Genomic DNA, 12970 nt, shown 5'->3' with positions numbered 1-12970 from the left:
GTCATAGATTCTAGGAATATCCCATTCTTGATTTTCTAAATGTTGAGCAAGACGAATTCGCGTTCGTGAAGGAACACAATATATTTCTTTAAAAACAAAACAGGCCACTGTATAAAGACGTCTGTAATCACCAATAATCTCCACAGGAACAGAAGCCCCCCTCAAACTTGTGAAATCTATTTGCATCCCTCACCACGAATACCACCTTCAAAACTTTTGACAAACCTTTGATGAAGGCATGACAATCCCCACAAACCCTCAAGTTCTTGAAAATCCTAATCACCTTCTTTTCTTCATTATCCAACCCACCACAAACCAATGCCAAACCAATTGCCAACTTCTCACTATGAACTCTCAAGCTCTCCTCCTTTGACTCCTCTTCCACATCGTGCAGCGCAAACCTCACCCCATGATTATAGCCCACCTTTTCTTTGATCCTCTTTTCCATTTCCTTCAAGACCTCATGAATTCTCTTTGTTAACGGGTGATTGTCCTCTCCATTATAGAAAAAGTGGATCTCCTTGTCAATCTCCACCCAACTACGCCCTGCCTCTTTCTTTAACCCCTTCCTCTTCACCGTTTCTCTTATTCTCTCACAGTCTTTCCAATGGCCTGCCTCAGCAAAGATATTAGACATCATCACATAGTTGACCGGATTGTCACCATCTAATCTTAGAAGTATCTCTCCTACTTCCATCCCCATTTCTAGGTCTCCGTGTACTCTACAAGCACTAGTCAGAGTCTGCCAGATCCCTACGTTTGGTTTTAGAGGCATGTTCTCGATAAGATTCTTAGCTTCTTTTAAGCGCCCAGCTCGGCCAAGGAGATCAACCATGCAAGCATAGTGCTCTACTCTTGGTTTAATCCATCGGTCACTACACAATCTTGAGAAGTATTCTTGACTTTCTTTGATGAGTCCCGCATGGCTGCACGCTGAGAGCACTGCCAAATAAGTCACACCATCAGGCTCGATATTTTCTGCCAGCATTCTATTGTAAAGATTGATTGCTTCTTTTCCCAAACCATGCTTTCCATAACCAGTGATCATAACTGTCCAAGACACAACATTTCTCACTGGGATTTCACCAAATAGTCTTTCTGCCTCATTTGTTAACCCGCACTTGAGATACATATCCACCATTGAATTGGCCACTGATATGTCTAGACCAGATGGGACTTTGATGGTGTAGGCATGCATTTGCTTACCTTGCTCCACATGAGCAAAATCAGCAAAGACACCCATTAGGCCTGAGAGAACAAATCCATCTACTTGATATGTACTCTCCCTGAGCTGCCTAAACAAGTCCATGGCTTCTACCAAATTGCCTTCTTGAGCATAACCGAGAATTAGAGCACTCCAAGATATCACGTTCTTTGCATCAATTTGATCAAATACTCTCCGAGCTTTAATCAAGTGCCCGCATTTGACATACATATCAATTAGAGCACCTGCACTGGCTATCTGAACCGAATAGGGGAATCCTCTTGTAATCAAGGAAGCGTGAATTTGGGTTCCTTCCTGCATGGCTCCGAGGCCACTACAGGCCTTTAACGTGCTTGTATACGTGAATTCATCAGGGATTTCCCCCTGTTCTTGCATTTTCCGAAACAGAAGTAGAGCTCTGTCCCCATTTCCCTCAAGTGTGTATCCAGCTATCATCGCATTCCAACTGATAAGATTCCTAACGGGCATAGCATTGAACATTCGTGCAGCCTCACTAATTCTTCCACATTTCGAGTACATGTCAATGATAGAATTGGCCACCGCAGGCACCCATTCGAACCCAGTTTTAGCGGAAAAGCTATGGATCTGCATTCCATTCTCTGGAGTTCCCAAAATCCCTGATGCTTTCAGGTTGGTTGAAAATGTGAACTCGTTTGGCTTAATACCCGAAGAACCCATTTTCCGAAAAAGTGATAACGACCCGTTGGCATTACCATTTTGTAAGTAACCACACATAAGAGCTGTCCATGAAACCACATTTCTTTCAATCATTCTATCAAACACAGCACAAGCCAGTTCCATCCTCCCGCATTTTCCATACATATCAACAAGATCATTGTTCAGCATCAAGTCAAAGCCAAGTCCCGTTTTCACAACAGCCCCGTGAGCTTGCAATCCTTGTTCAAATAACAAATTCTTCGAACAGCTCCGCAGCAGGTTTGCAAATATTTGTCGCTCACTCATCGTTTATCATAGAATTGAATAATCTACTCGTACCCGTGCAAAGAGCTCTGCATCTATATCACAAGTTTAAACGGTAAACCATCTTCCAACTCAGTTTCTTGATAGAAACTACTCTAAAAATCTGCGTTACTGACTGATGGCAACGAGAACCAGCGCCTTTGTCATTAGAGAATTGGAGGATCTTTTCGTGCCGATGTTGCGAAATTGCGTCGACATGGTGAGATTGAAAAAAATCCAAGCCCAAGTCGTGAAGTTATCACTGTCACAGAGCAACTTCTTGCTGACAAAAATGGTGGATGTGTGTGACAACAACGGGAATATAGAGTATGCAAGTTTGCTCTTCAATCAAGTGGTTGAACCAAATGGGTTTTTGTACAACGCAATGATCAGAGCTTACACACACAATCATAAATATAGGGTGGCAATCACTCTGTACCAGAAAATGCTAAGACATCGACAAGCTAAAAATCAAATTTTGCCCGACAAATTCACATTCCCATTTGTGTTTAAGTGCTGTGCTGGGCTTTTGTATCATTTTCTAGGTCAGCAGGTCCATGCTCAGCTGTGTAAGTTTGGGCCAATGTCCCTTTTAATAATAGAGAATGCACTAATAGATATGTATACTAAGTGTGGCAATTTGACAGATGCACATAAGGTGCTCGAGTGCATGACTGAAAGAGATGCCATTTCTTGGAATAGCCTACTTTCTGGGCATGTTAGGGCGGGACAGATGAGAAAAGCGAGGGCAATGTTTGAGGATATGCCAAACAAGACTATTGTCTCATGGACGACGATGATATCGGGTTATGCTCGAATTGGGTGTTATGTGGATGCATTGAATGTTTTTCGCCAAATGCAAGTGGTAGGCATTGAACCTGATGAGATAAGTATAGTGTCTGCTTTGCCGGCATGCGCTCAGCTTGGAGCTCTTGAGGTTGGCAAATGGATACACATGTACGCAGATAAGAACAGGCTTTCTAGTAAGACTAATATTCGTAACGCCCTGATTGAAATGTACGCAAAATGTGGTTGTGTTGATCAAGCATGGCAGTTGTTTGAGAAAATGGTGGATAGGGATGTGATATCTTGGAGTACCATGCTTGGGGGGCTAGCAAATCACGGGAAAGCTCGCGAAGCAATTGAGCTCTTTCAAGATATGCAGCGAACAAAGGTACAACCGAACGGTATTACTTTTCTTGGTATCTTATCAGCCTGCACCCATGCTGGTTTGTGGGATGAGGGATTGAAGTATTTCGATTCCATGAGAAAATGCTATCATATAGAACCGGAGATTGAACATTATGGTTGTTTAGTCGATCTTCTTGGACGCTCAGGTCGCCTTGTTCAGGCTCTTGACACAATAGAAAAGATGCCAATGAAGCCAGATTCAAAGATATGGGGTTCTTTGTTGAGTTCTTGCAGGACTCACTGCAATCTTGAGATTGCTAGTATTGCTATGGAGCACCTTCTTGAGTTTGAACCAGATGACACAGGGAACTATGTGTTGCTTTCCAATATTTATGCAGATTTTGGGAAGTGGGAGGGGGTGTCGAGGATGAGGAAACTTATAAGAAGCAAGAGCCTGAAGAAAATGCCAGGATGCAGCTTAATCGAGGTTAACAACGTGGTTCACGAGTTCATATCGGGTGATGATTCGAAACCATTTTCAAAAGATATTTTTTGGATGCTAGAGCTGCTAGCATTTCATCATGACAGAACAGATGATATTATAGAAGTTGCACAGGGGACATAAGTCGGCAATTGTGTTAAGATTAATAGGATGTGGTCTTGGTGAAAAAAATTGTAGCCTAAATGGAACCTCAAATTTCATTTTGAGTTTTATCTTATTTAAGTGCATGAAATCGTAGCTGAAGTTTTAAGTGAAAAGCAGACAAAGAAGTGAAAGGTCAGAGTTCAATGATTTCCACACAACTGTAAAAAAATAGAGCCAGAAATGAGTCGCATATTTTTTAATGCCTCGATCTCTACTTAAACCCATGCTTAGAATTCCGAAAATTGAATGAACAAGAACTTGGAAGGATTTCTAGCCAGAAGGCTGCACTCCAACTTGATGGCTATAAACAGCAAAACAGATACTCCCATTTAGTGAATGGTTGGGATTCATTTCTGGCGAGCAATGCGTGATGCAAGTATATCTTTTGTAGGGCACAGGGGATGAAGTGCTGCATCCGGGGAAAATGGGTACTTTTCGCGTTCTGTTTATAATGGAGAATCCATATCTTACTGTAGCACTGTCTCTATAGTTAGAGGGAACCTTAGATTTAAGGGTGGCAATATGTTACACGACCCGTTAACCCAACACGAACACGACACGATAATAGCAGGTTAGGATTTAATTTTAACGAGTTCGGGTCAAAACGAGTTGACCCGTTAAGACATAATTGTTTAACGGGTTAATAACGGGTCAGCCCATTTTGACCCATTATAATCCGTTATGACATATTAAGAAAATTAAAATTACAATTATACGCTTCTACCCAAAAGTAAAATTGTTAGAATTTTAATTTTGATATTTTTATTATTTAAATTGTAATTTTAGACTTATAGTTAGTTTTATAATTTTTATAGATATTATAATTTTAATATTTATAGAAAATTATGTTAAATTTAATCAAGTCAAAAAAATTAATTCTAGATCTATTCAACCAGTTTACATGAACAGTTTGAAATAGATCGTATTGTATCGTGTCAACATATTTAGTAATATTCACTAATGGGTTAAAACGGGTTGACACGACACGTTATATTAATGGGTCGTTTTAGAGTTTGAGATTTTGACACGATAAACTTAACGGGTCGGGTTAAGGTTTACCTATATAGTATAATATATACATGCTTTGACACATCACGAACATGATCCGTTAACACGATTTGACACCCCTACTTAGAGGTAAGGTTTGAATAAGAAGCGACTAAAATATTATAAGAATAAAGCTGTGCTGAATCTGCTGATCACAAACCCAGCGGCCAGGCCATGTATACACTGTAAGCAAACATTCCAATCACCAGTTAAATTATAACCATTTTAATTGCGATCTCCAGAAATCAGTTGTCATAATATAGTGATTTTGATCATGTATGATTTCCTAATGGTCTTAAACGAACCGCAGAACCAGTATGCAGGATTTTTAATTTCAGATATAAAAGGTTCCAGTTCCAGTAACCCCCAAGTCAAATTTACAAATGATAAGTTCTGTTTACAAAACAATGTGCCAACCGATATCTCTAGACAAGTATGCATACACACAATGAATCAAAAAGGCAAGCCAATAAAGTGAAACAAGTGCACTAAAGAGTAAAGGGCAATTGTTCAATGGGTGGGAAGGTTAGCCGATTTCAATGAGGGCTAATTCATAAAATTATATAAATCAACACACATGCGAGCAAGCAAACAAACAAAAATATTATCAGCTGATTAGGTGAATAGCTGTAAAAGGGAGAGGCCACATATGACAGTAATCACATACACACTGCAATCCATGAACACAGCATCAAATGCCTTGCATCACCAGACCCATCTCCAAACCCTTAGTTAATTATTCAGCCCAACCATATCCATTAAGTGGAGTTTCACTTTCATCTCTGGTAGCCCATTCAAAATCTCTTTGTTTATCAAAAGTAAGTCGTGTAAGCACAATCGTTGCATTGGTGAGCAAAACTATATACAGCGGCCTAAAGCTTATAATGCTCTTTATGATGTAGCTGCCTGGTAAAGGAAATCCTAGATATGATAACATAACAAAAATAGCTATGATTGCAGAACAAAAAAGGCGGGTACCCTCTGCTGCTGCAATGGCAGAACTTATTTGATTTAAAGTGAAAAGTCTACGTCGTTGTGTTTGTTGCTCTAAATTAAGTTCCAAGCCCAAAGTAGAAGCGGGTGAACTCTGATCTATTGGGGAGACCGTAGGTAATTTCACTACTTCGCCACTGACTTCTGAAGCAGAGGCTCTTGACCCTTCAATGCTCGTCTCATATTTATGCAAGAGAGGTGATAGATTGCTTCCACCATCATAAGCATTTATCTCACCAGAAATAGTGATGGGATCACGTTTTAGCAATGAAGAACCAGATGCTTCATATCTCCAGAAGGAACTGCAGAATATGTTTTTTTTTTTTTTTTCTTAAATTGCATTTACACAGAATAGAAGAACAAAACTATAACAAACAAGTCAAAGCAGGGAGTTTATTGTCTCTTTCCGCCACAACCCCGCAAATGGGGCATGCAGTTCTTTTGGTCAAGAAGTACGGTGAAACTGAGACAATATAGCTTACCCTTCAGGTTTCCAAAAGGAAACTCTGAGATAATTTACTGAAGTATTACAAATGTCAAAGAGAAGTAAAACCATTAACTTTGAATTCGCACACTGATGGCCAGATTTCATTGTGTATTACTACTCTTAACCACCACAAATTTCGTCAGTTTAAAGCTCCAAGCAAGCTTATTGACCAATGCAATGTATTTGTGTACTTCTATTCTTGTTTCCAAGAGCTCATTTACTAATGTATTACGTATGTATTTGTAACCTAACAAGAATTGTATAAAAAAATAGTAGGGGCATATAACCACCACTGATAGCCATAGCTTTACATGTGAAGCAGACTCCAAAATAAAGAATCCTTCGGATGCAGCCCACATAAACATTAAATGCAGACCTCCAAATTTCCAACATATTGCATGTGAAGCAAACTCCAAAATAAAGAATCCATCGGATACAACCCACATAAACATTAAATGCAGACCTCCAAATTTCCAACATATCCAGCGATAAAATGACCATGTACATGTATACTAGATATCCCATTTATGTCATGACTTTTTAGCATTAAATTTTGAACAAATTCTAGAAAAGAATTAAAAAAACTGTCTGCAAAATGAGAATTTGCTAGAGTATGTAGAGAGATTTCTGTTATAGTTGGATTTTTGTGATAAGTACTAAGAAGATTTTATTCATACGAATGAAAAAGGCATAGCCTATGTACATAGGATGTATACAAAAGAACACCTAATTACATTCTATTTCTGTTTAGTTAGATATCATTTAGTCTTCAACTAATCCAGAGCAATCAAAATTCCACCCCGCCTTTACTAAAACTGCTGAATGCGATCAAATAAGTTTTCTCAAGATAATATTTTTCCCTCAAATTTTTCAGGAAAAGGCAAAAAATAAATATATATAGAAAGAGAGAGGGTACTGGTGGTTTGATGGGAGATGTGGGGTTGGAGATCTTGATCGTTGGGAATCACCGTTTGGGACTGTGGGTCTGAGCCCGTGCAGCTTGTATTTTCGTCGTGAGAAGAGGCAGACGACGGAAGGGTTTGGATCCGACCCATTATGAGGGCTAAGCGATCGGATCCCCGATCCAAGATCTTCCTTCTTCAGGCATTTCTAACATCGGTCGCCATATATTCTGCAGAAAAATTCTACTATGATATACTGTCTAGAGATATCAGTGCACAGCTTAGTACTGGTCCTAATCTTTGTAGACAATCTGCATTAATATCGCTGCAACTTGATTGAATTTATAAAGATGCATCATATGATCTAGTGACAAGTATGTACAAATGATGGTACTTCAGAAAACAAAAAAACTATTAATTTGTGACTAGCTATTTCTTGTAAAAATGACTATTTTCTGCTAAAATAAGTCTGTTTTTGTTGCAAATAGTTATTCTAATAGCAAATAATCTGTCACAAATGATGGATATCATAGTAGAATGACATTCGTATAATTCTTTTTGAAAATGTCACATTCTTTTTATAATTTTTTATACAACTATATTTTAAATGAAGAACATTTTTATAAAATTACTTATAAAAATAACATCACTTTACATAAAAACCTTCATTTTAAACATAATTATATAAATAGTTGTAAAAAAGGGTTATACATATATCAATATTCATTATATTTTATAACCATTTTTTTTTCTCTAAGCAAGTAAACTTCATTAAAATAAAAGATGATACAAGTTAGAGAGGGTGGGGTTCCCCAACAAAACACCCCAAAACAACAACCACAATGCAAATGAGGTGGAAAAAAAAAAAAAGGGTTTTGAGACCAATTTCTTGGTCTCTACTCAGACCCTACAAAAAGAGTACCGTCTTGAAAGACGTTTTGAACGTAAGTCACCGTTGGAGGTGGTGCAAGCGGAAGCACTGTAGTTGAAAGTCTTGAGATATTTGTTGGAGAGGTCCTTAGTCTCTTTTACAAGATCACTGGTTAGGGAAAGCAATAACCCGGATAGACTGGCATCGGAAGAGTAGATATGTAGTGGGGAAATAGCCAACCCGCACCTTTGGAGTGGCGCATGAAGACCACGCGCCAATGGAATAGAGGTGGTCATCATGCCATCTGAAGGCTCGGAGGGTGGGGAGTCAGCTGGTACGGCGCGTGAAGGTCACGTGCGAAAACAAGCCGTTCATGAGGGTCACACACCGACATTTTGGGCGCGGTTCTACATCGTCCCAATAGATCGGATGGAGGGAAACGTCGTGGTGGGGCACATGTCAACTGTTCAAGGTCGGAGAGCTACAGATCTTAAAAAATCCGAACCGGTAGAAAAATACTACCATATAAGCATATTCACATATACGTAACATAAAGGAAACGGAAAAGGAAAGCGATACGGAGAGGAAGGTGGAGCGTTCCTCTCCGGCGAAATTGAACGGAAGGATCGGTTTTTCCTAGAGAGAAGACAGAGTTTCTCTCGCTAAAAAAACTGAAAGTGAGGCAATATAACCATATTTTAAAACAACAGTATTACTATAAAGTGACATTTTTATAAATTTTATAAAAATATTCTTATTTAAAATGTAATTATATAAAAATTATAAAAATATATTGTACGTATATTATTTTCCTTTCTTTCATGCCTCTCCAATGCCATACCATTTTAGTGAAATCTCGTAGAAAACCAAATAAATTAATTTAGGACTGTAAAACGTTTGATTTACAGTCCGCTTTTAAGTTGAAAGGAAAATACTAAGATGCAATTATTTTTTATTATATATATATATATATATTATAATTTCACTTTTCAAGTTTACAAAGAACGCTAGTCATTCCGCTTGTAAGATATCTTGTTAGACGGTTACCATTCCATTGACCTTGAAAAAAGTAGTGACTCCAACTTAAGCTGAGGACATACAAAACAATAGCAATATGGAAATACTCAACTCAAAGAACAATATAAATTTACCTTCGAATTGACTCTTCTCTATCATTGTTGACTATATATGAGGTATAGCAAAAAATAAGAGGTAATAATTGGATAAGCACCCAACGGGAAAGACACGTGAATACCAAAACTTTGGGGTATGTGCCAAAGTAAAAGCTAGTTAAGAGGAATTCGGACGAACACTTGGTGAGCATTTCGATTTTCACGAATTTGAACGAAGCAAAACGATTAGCGCACGGTATATCGTAAATCCATTCGGAACATGCATATCAAGGCGTACTCTTTCCAATAATGAAAATTAAATAAGGAAAGAAGAGAGAATATATATATAAACAAATGCACAGGCTTGCCTACTACAAATCAGAGAGCATAGCCAACAAAGGCAGCGAATTTATCTGGTAAGCAGCATTATAATCACACTAACCCAAAAAAAAAAAAACTGGAACTAGAAAAACAAAAAAGAAAAACGAGAGGCAAAAATGAACGCTCGGAGAGAAATGGAAAGAAAAGAGATGGGCACGCATTCAAATATCAATACCTGATAGAGCTGGACGGGAGAAGATTCAAGCCCTTGATGGCCGTGCAGGTGCCAGGAGAGTTTCTGCTTTTGCAAAAATGGAGAGTTTCTCGGGCTTGTTTCATAGTTTAGCTCAGCTGCTTGCTGGACCTGAAGCACAGCCCGTTTCTTATTGGGCAACGTTAGAATTCATATAGGCCCAGGAAAGGGCTGGGCTTAATATCTAAAACTACTCCAATACCATAATAAGGCCCACCAAAACAAAAATTCTGGTTTCACATATGATTTTATCTGTTATTTTTTGTTTATGTACTGTGTTAATGTTTCATGTTTGTGGTTAATTCAAGCTAGTATTAATCCAATTAATCGACGATATATTGCTTAACTCGAGAAATGAGAGACCTTGATAAGGATTAGATGCGCTAGCTACAAGAAAATTATTTATCTGTGACCAATTATTTCTAGTAAAATGTCTATTTCTTATTAAAATAAGTCTATTTTCGTGGCAAATAGTCATTTTCGTTACAAAAAATTCATCACAAATACCTGCTTTTCTTGTAGCGTTGTACTTTTCATGCTGAATTAATGAAGAGAACATATCCAATGAATACAATTTTCCCAATCCTTGAAAGTTCATCACAAATATGTACTCTGATTAGAAGTAATTAATATTAGTTGATTACAAAATTGAAACTTGTAAGGCTCGGGAAAACAAGGTAAAGGATCGAGCTGTTAAAGTACAAAAGTCCATACAAAATATATGGCGCTAGCTTCCAACCTAACATCTCTCAGAAAATCTAAGCACGATGGTTGCTAACTAATTAATCTTTCCTTTTCAAGTGCAACTACTCTTGATTTTTTTGTTCAGCCTTTTGGAACAAAATTTAGTGTTCCGTTTTCTTGTATCCTTGCTACTCCAACAACTTGAGTATTTATCTCCACAAATAAAACTTGCTTCATCATTGTGTTATGATAAAATCAAATAGGGAAAGACTTCACACTATGAGATAAAACAGCAGCCCTGCATTTATTTCGAAGTGCTTGACAAGTAACATGCCAAGAGAGAACTTGTGATCGGTTTAGGGTTCCTCCTCGCTTCTAGATAGTCTCGATCTTGACAAATACCTATCAACTACTTCGCCACGAGAGTTGACGAAATTGTTGTAAAAATAATTTAAATTTCTAAAGTGAATCATCTACCGGAAAATATGATCAAAATTATATGTATTCTACCATCAATCGTGTCTATGAAGCAATTCATCATAATATAATTGATTTATTCGCGTTTAGATAAACGAGTACGCAAGCTTAATTTTTTATTTTGATTATTTAACATTATGATTTCTTGATATTATGAAGTATATATATGTGTCAACAGTATTTAGAAGTTGTTTGGATAATAAAATGAGATGAGATAGTTTTAGATAAAAGTTAAAAGTTGGCTAAAATATTGTTAGATTATTATTTTTTAATATTATTATTCTTTTGAGATTTGAAAAGGTTGAATTGTTTATTATATTGTTTGTAAAAATTTGATAAAGTTATAATGATGAAATAAAATGAGTTTAGAGTGTTTCTCAACCAAACAGCCTCTTATAAGAGAGCCACATGTAACAAATTAGCTAGAAACAAGTATTATGTTTTGGCTGGTCTAGCCCCGAAGGGACGATTATGTTTATCATGTTAAACGTCGACCTTGAATAGTACTACTAGTAGATTTAGCCCTTGAAAACCCTAATATGACACAGGTTTCATTTTTTATAAACTTGAACCTATACGTTTCTCAATCAATATAGCCCATCTTATAGATAAACTGGCAGGCCAGTTTGGTTTAAAACAAATGGATATGTTCGTGCATAGAGATCAACATATATTCATGAAAAACTTCGATTGTGTAACATGAGTTCTTTTTTAAGTTGAAATTGAATGACGAGTGAGCAATTAGAGTCATATATATATATATATATATCCACATGACACACGTACGTACGTGGCCTTAATTTCGAAGGAAAGGCCAGTGGTAATTTTGATGTAAATTAAAATTATCCTGCATTTTTTTTTTAAGGAAAAATATAGTTGCAAACATAATTGTGCACTAATCTGTGCACCAATGTGATGTGATTGGTCAAAAAGTAGATTTGATTGAAAACAATGTTAATTTAAATTTTAAGTATGAATAAATCAGTATTGATACACAAATTAGTACACGACTGTGTTTATACGTAGCAAAACTATTTTATAAAATTAGAGCATCAATTAGTACGATTTGTTGATACTAGCTAGCTAGCTAATTATGATCTTTGCAGTTTTGCATGAATGATGCATCAATCAAAGCAAGGTTCGAGTTTGAGATGAGATCAAAGCACAGCCAATATATATATATATATATATATATATATATATATATGTATGTATATATACATATATACTAGGTATAATGTTAATCTCCTGTCCTGATTGATCATCATAACGAATATTTCTTCTATTTTTTATTTCTTGTTTTCTGAACCATCACTTTTACATATCTATCACTAGATATCATCTTCATAATTAATTCAATCAAGTTGTAGAGATATTGATGCAGCTTAATGTCTGCATAGATTAGGACCGGTACTACTAAGCTAGCTAGCTAGCTGTGTACTGATCATCATGATCGACGTCCGGACCCATTTGGGATAAAGATATTTGAAGTGTTTAATAAGTAAACAAGAAAAGGGTGATCGATGGATGGCTGATCTTCAATAATTCGTTTCTAAGCCTCTCAATCTTTCCAAAATCATAACTAACCTACTTTCACAAAAATCAACAATTTCCGAAAGCTGAGTACTGCACATGCAATATTATAAGATGGCGCAATTTCCCGACAAATTTACTTAAAAGATTACGTAAAGTGACCCTATATATATATGCACCCGATCGAGGACAGAATTAGTTATTTTGTATACTATGTTGCTCCATGGAGATCATAAACTATTCTTAATTTAAGTTTTAATTGCTATTGTCACACTACGTATGTACAGCTGGTAGATGTAATATTAATAAAATCCGGGAAATAATATTA

At 36.9% G+C, this 12970-nt stretch overlaps 3 protein-coding genes and 1 long non-coding RNA gene across 5 annotated transcripts; 1 reads left to right on the top strand and 3 right to left on the bottom strand.

Moving 5' to 3' along the window:
* Positions 1-8: 8 nt before the first annotated feature.
* LOC122318574 (putative pentatricopeptide repeat-containing protein At3g15130) lies at positions 9-2188 on the bottom strand. Its single transcript, XM_043136058.1, has one exon. It carries the CDS (start codon positions 2186-2188, stop codon positions 128-130), a length of 2061 nt encoding a protein of 686 aa, XP_042991992.1. The 3' UTR covers positions 9-127.
* Positions 2189-2324: 136 nt separating this feature from the next.
* LOC122318575 (pentatricopeptide repeat-containing protein At2g20540) lies at positions 2325-4075 on the top strand. Its single transcript, XM_043136059.1, has one exon. It carries the CDS (start codon positions 2325-2327, stop codon positions 3939-3941), a length of 1617 nt encoding a protein of 538 aa, XP_042991993.1. The 3' UTR covers positions 3942-4075.
* A 1448-nt stretch (positions 4076-5523) lies between these two features.
* LOC122318679 lies at positions 5524-10034 on the bottom strand. The gene is made up of 2 exons (XM_043136245.1): positions 9931-10034; positions 5524-6304 (listed from the first exon to the last, which is right to left on the bottom strand). Exons 1-2 carry the CDS (start codon positions 10032-10034, stop codon positions 5746-5748), a joined length of 663 nt encoding a protein of 220 aa, XP_042992179.1. The 3' UTR covers positions 5524-5745.
* On the bottom strand, positions 7140-9919 carry LOC122318461. Of its 2 annotated transcripts, none has more exons than XR_006244829.1 (2): positions 9414-9919; positions 7140-7621 (listed from the first exon to the last, which is right to left on the bottom strand). It is a non-coding gene; the product is annotated as an uncharacterized LOC122318461 (long non-coding RNA). The 2 variants fall into 2 exon arrangements; XR_006244828.1 differs by lacking the exon at positions 9414-9919 and adding an exon at positions 8509-9407.
* Positions 10035-12970: the final 2936 nt, after the last annotated feature.

This window comes from Carya illinoinensis, chromosome 8 (assembly GCF_018687715.1).
Source record: "Carya illinoinensis cultivar Pawnee chromosome 8, C.illinoinensisPawnee_v1, whole genome shotgun sequence".
NCBI classification, from domain to species: domain Eukaryota; kingdom Viridiplantae; phylum Streptophyta; class Magnoliopsida; order Fagales; family Juglandaceae; genus Carya; species Carya illinoinensis.
Note: the sequence above shows the minus strand (reverse complement) of the source record. Positions and strands in the feature narration are given on the sequence as shown.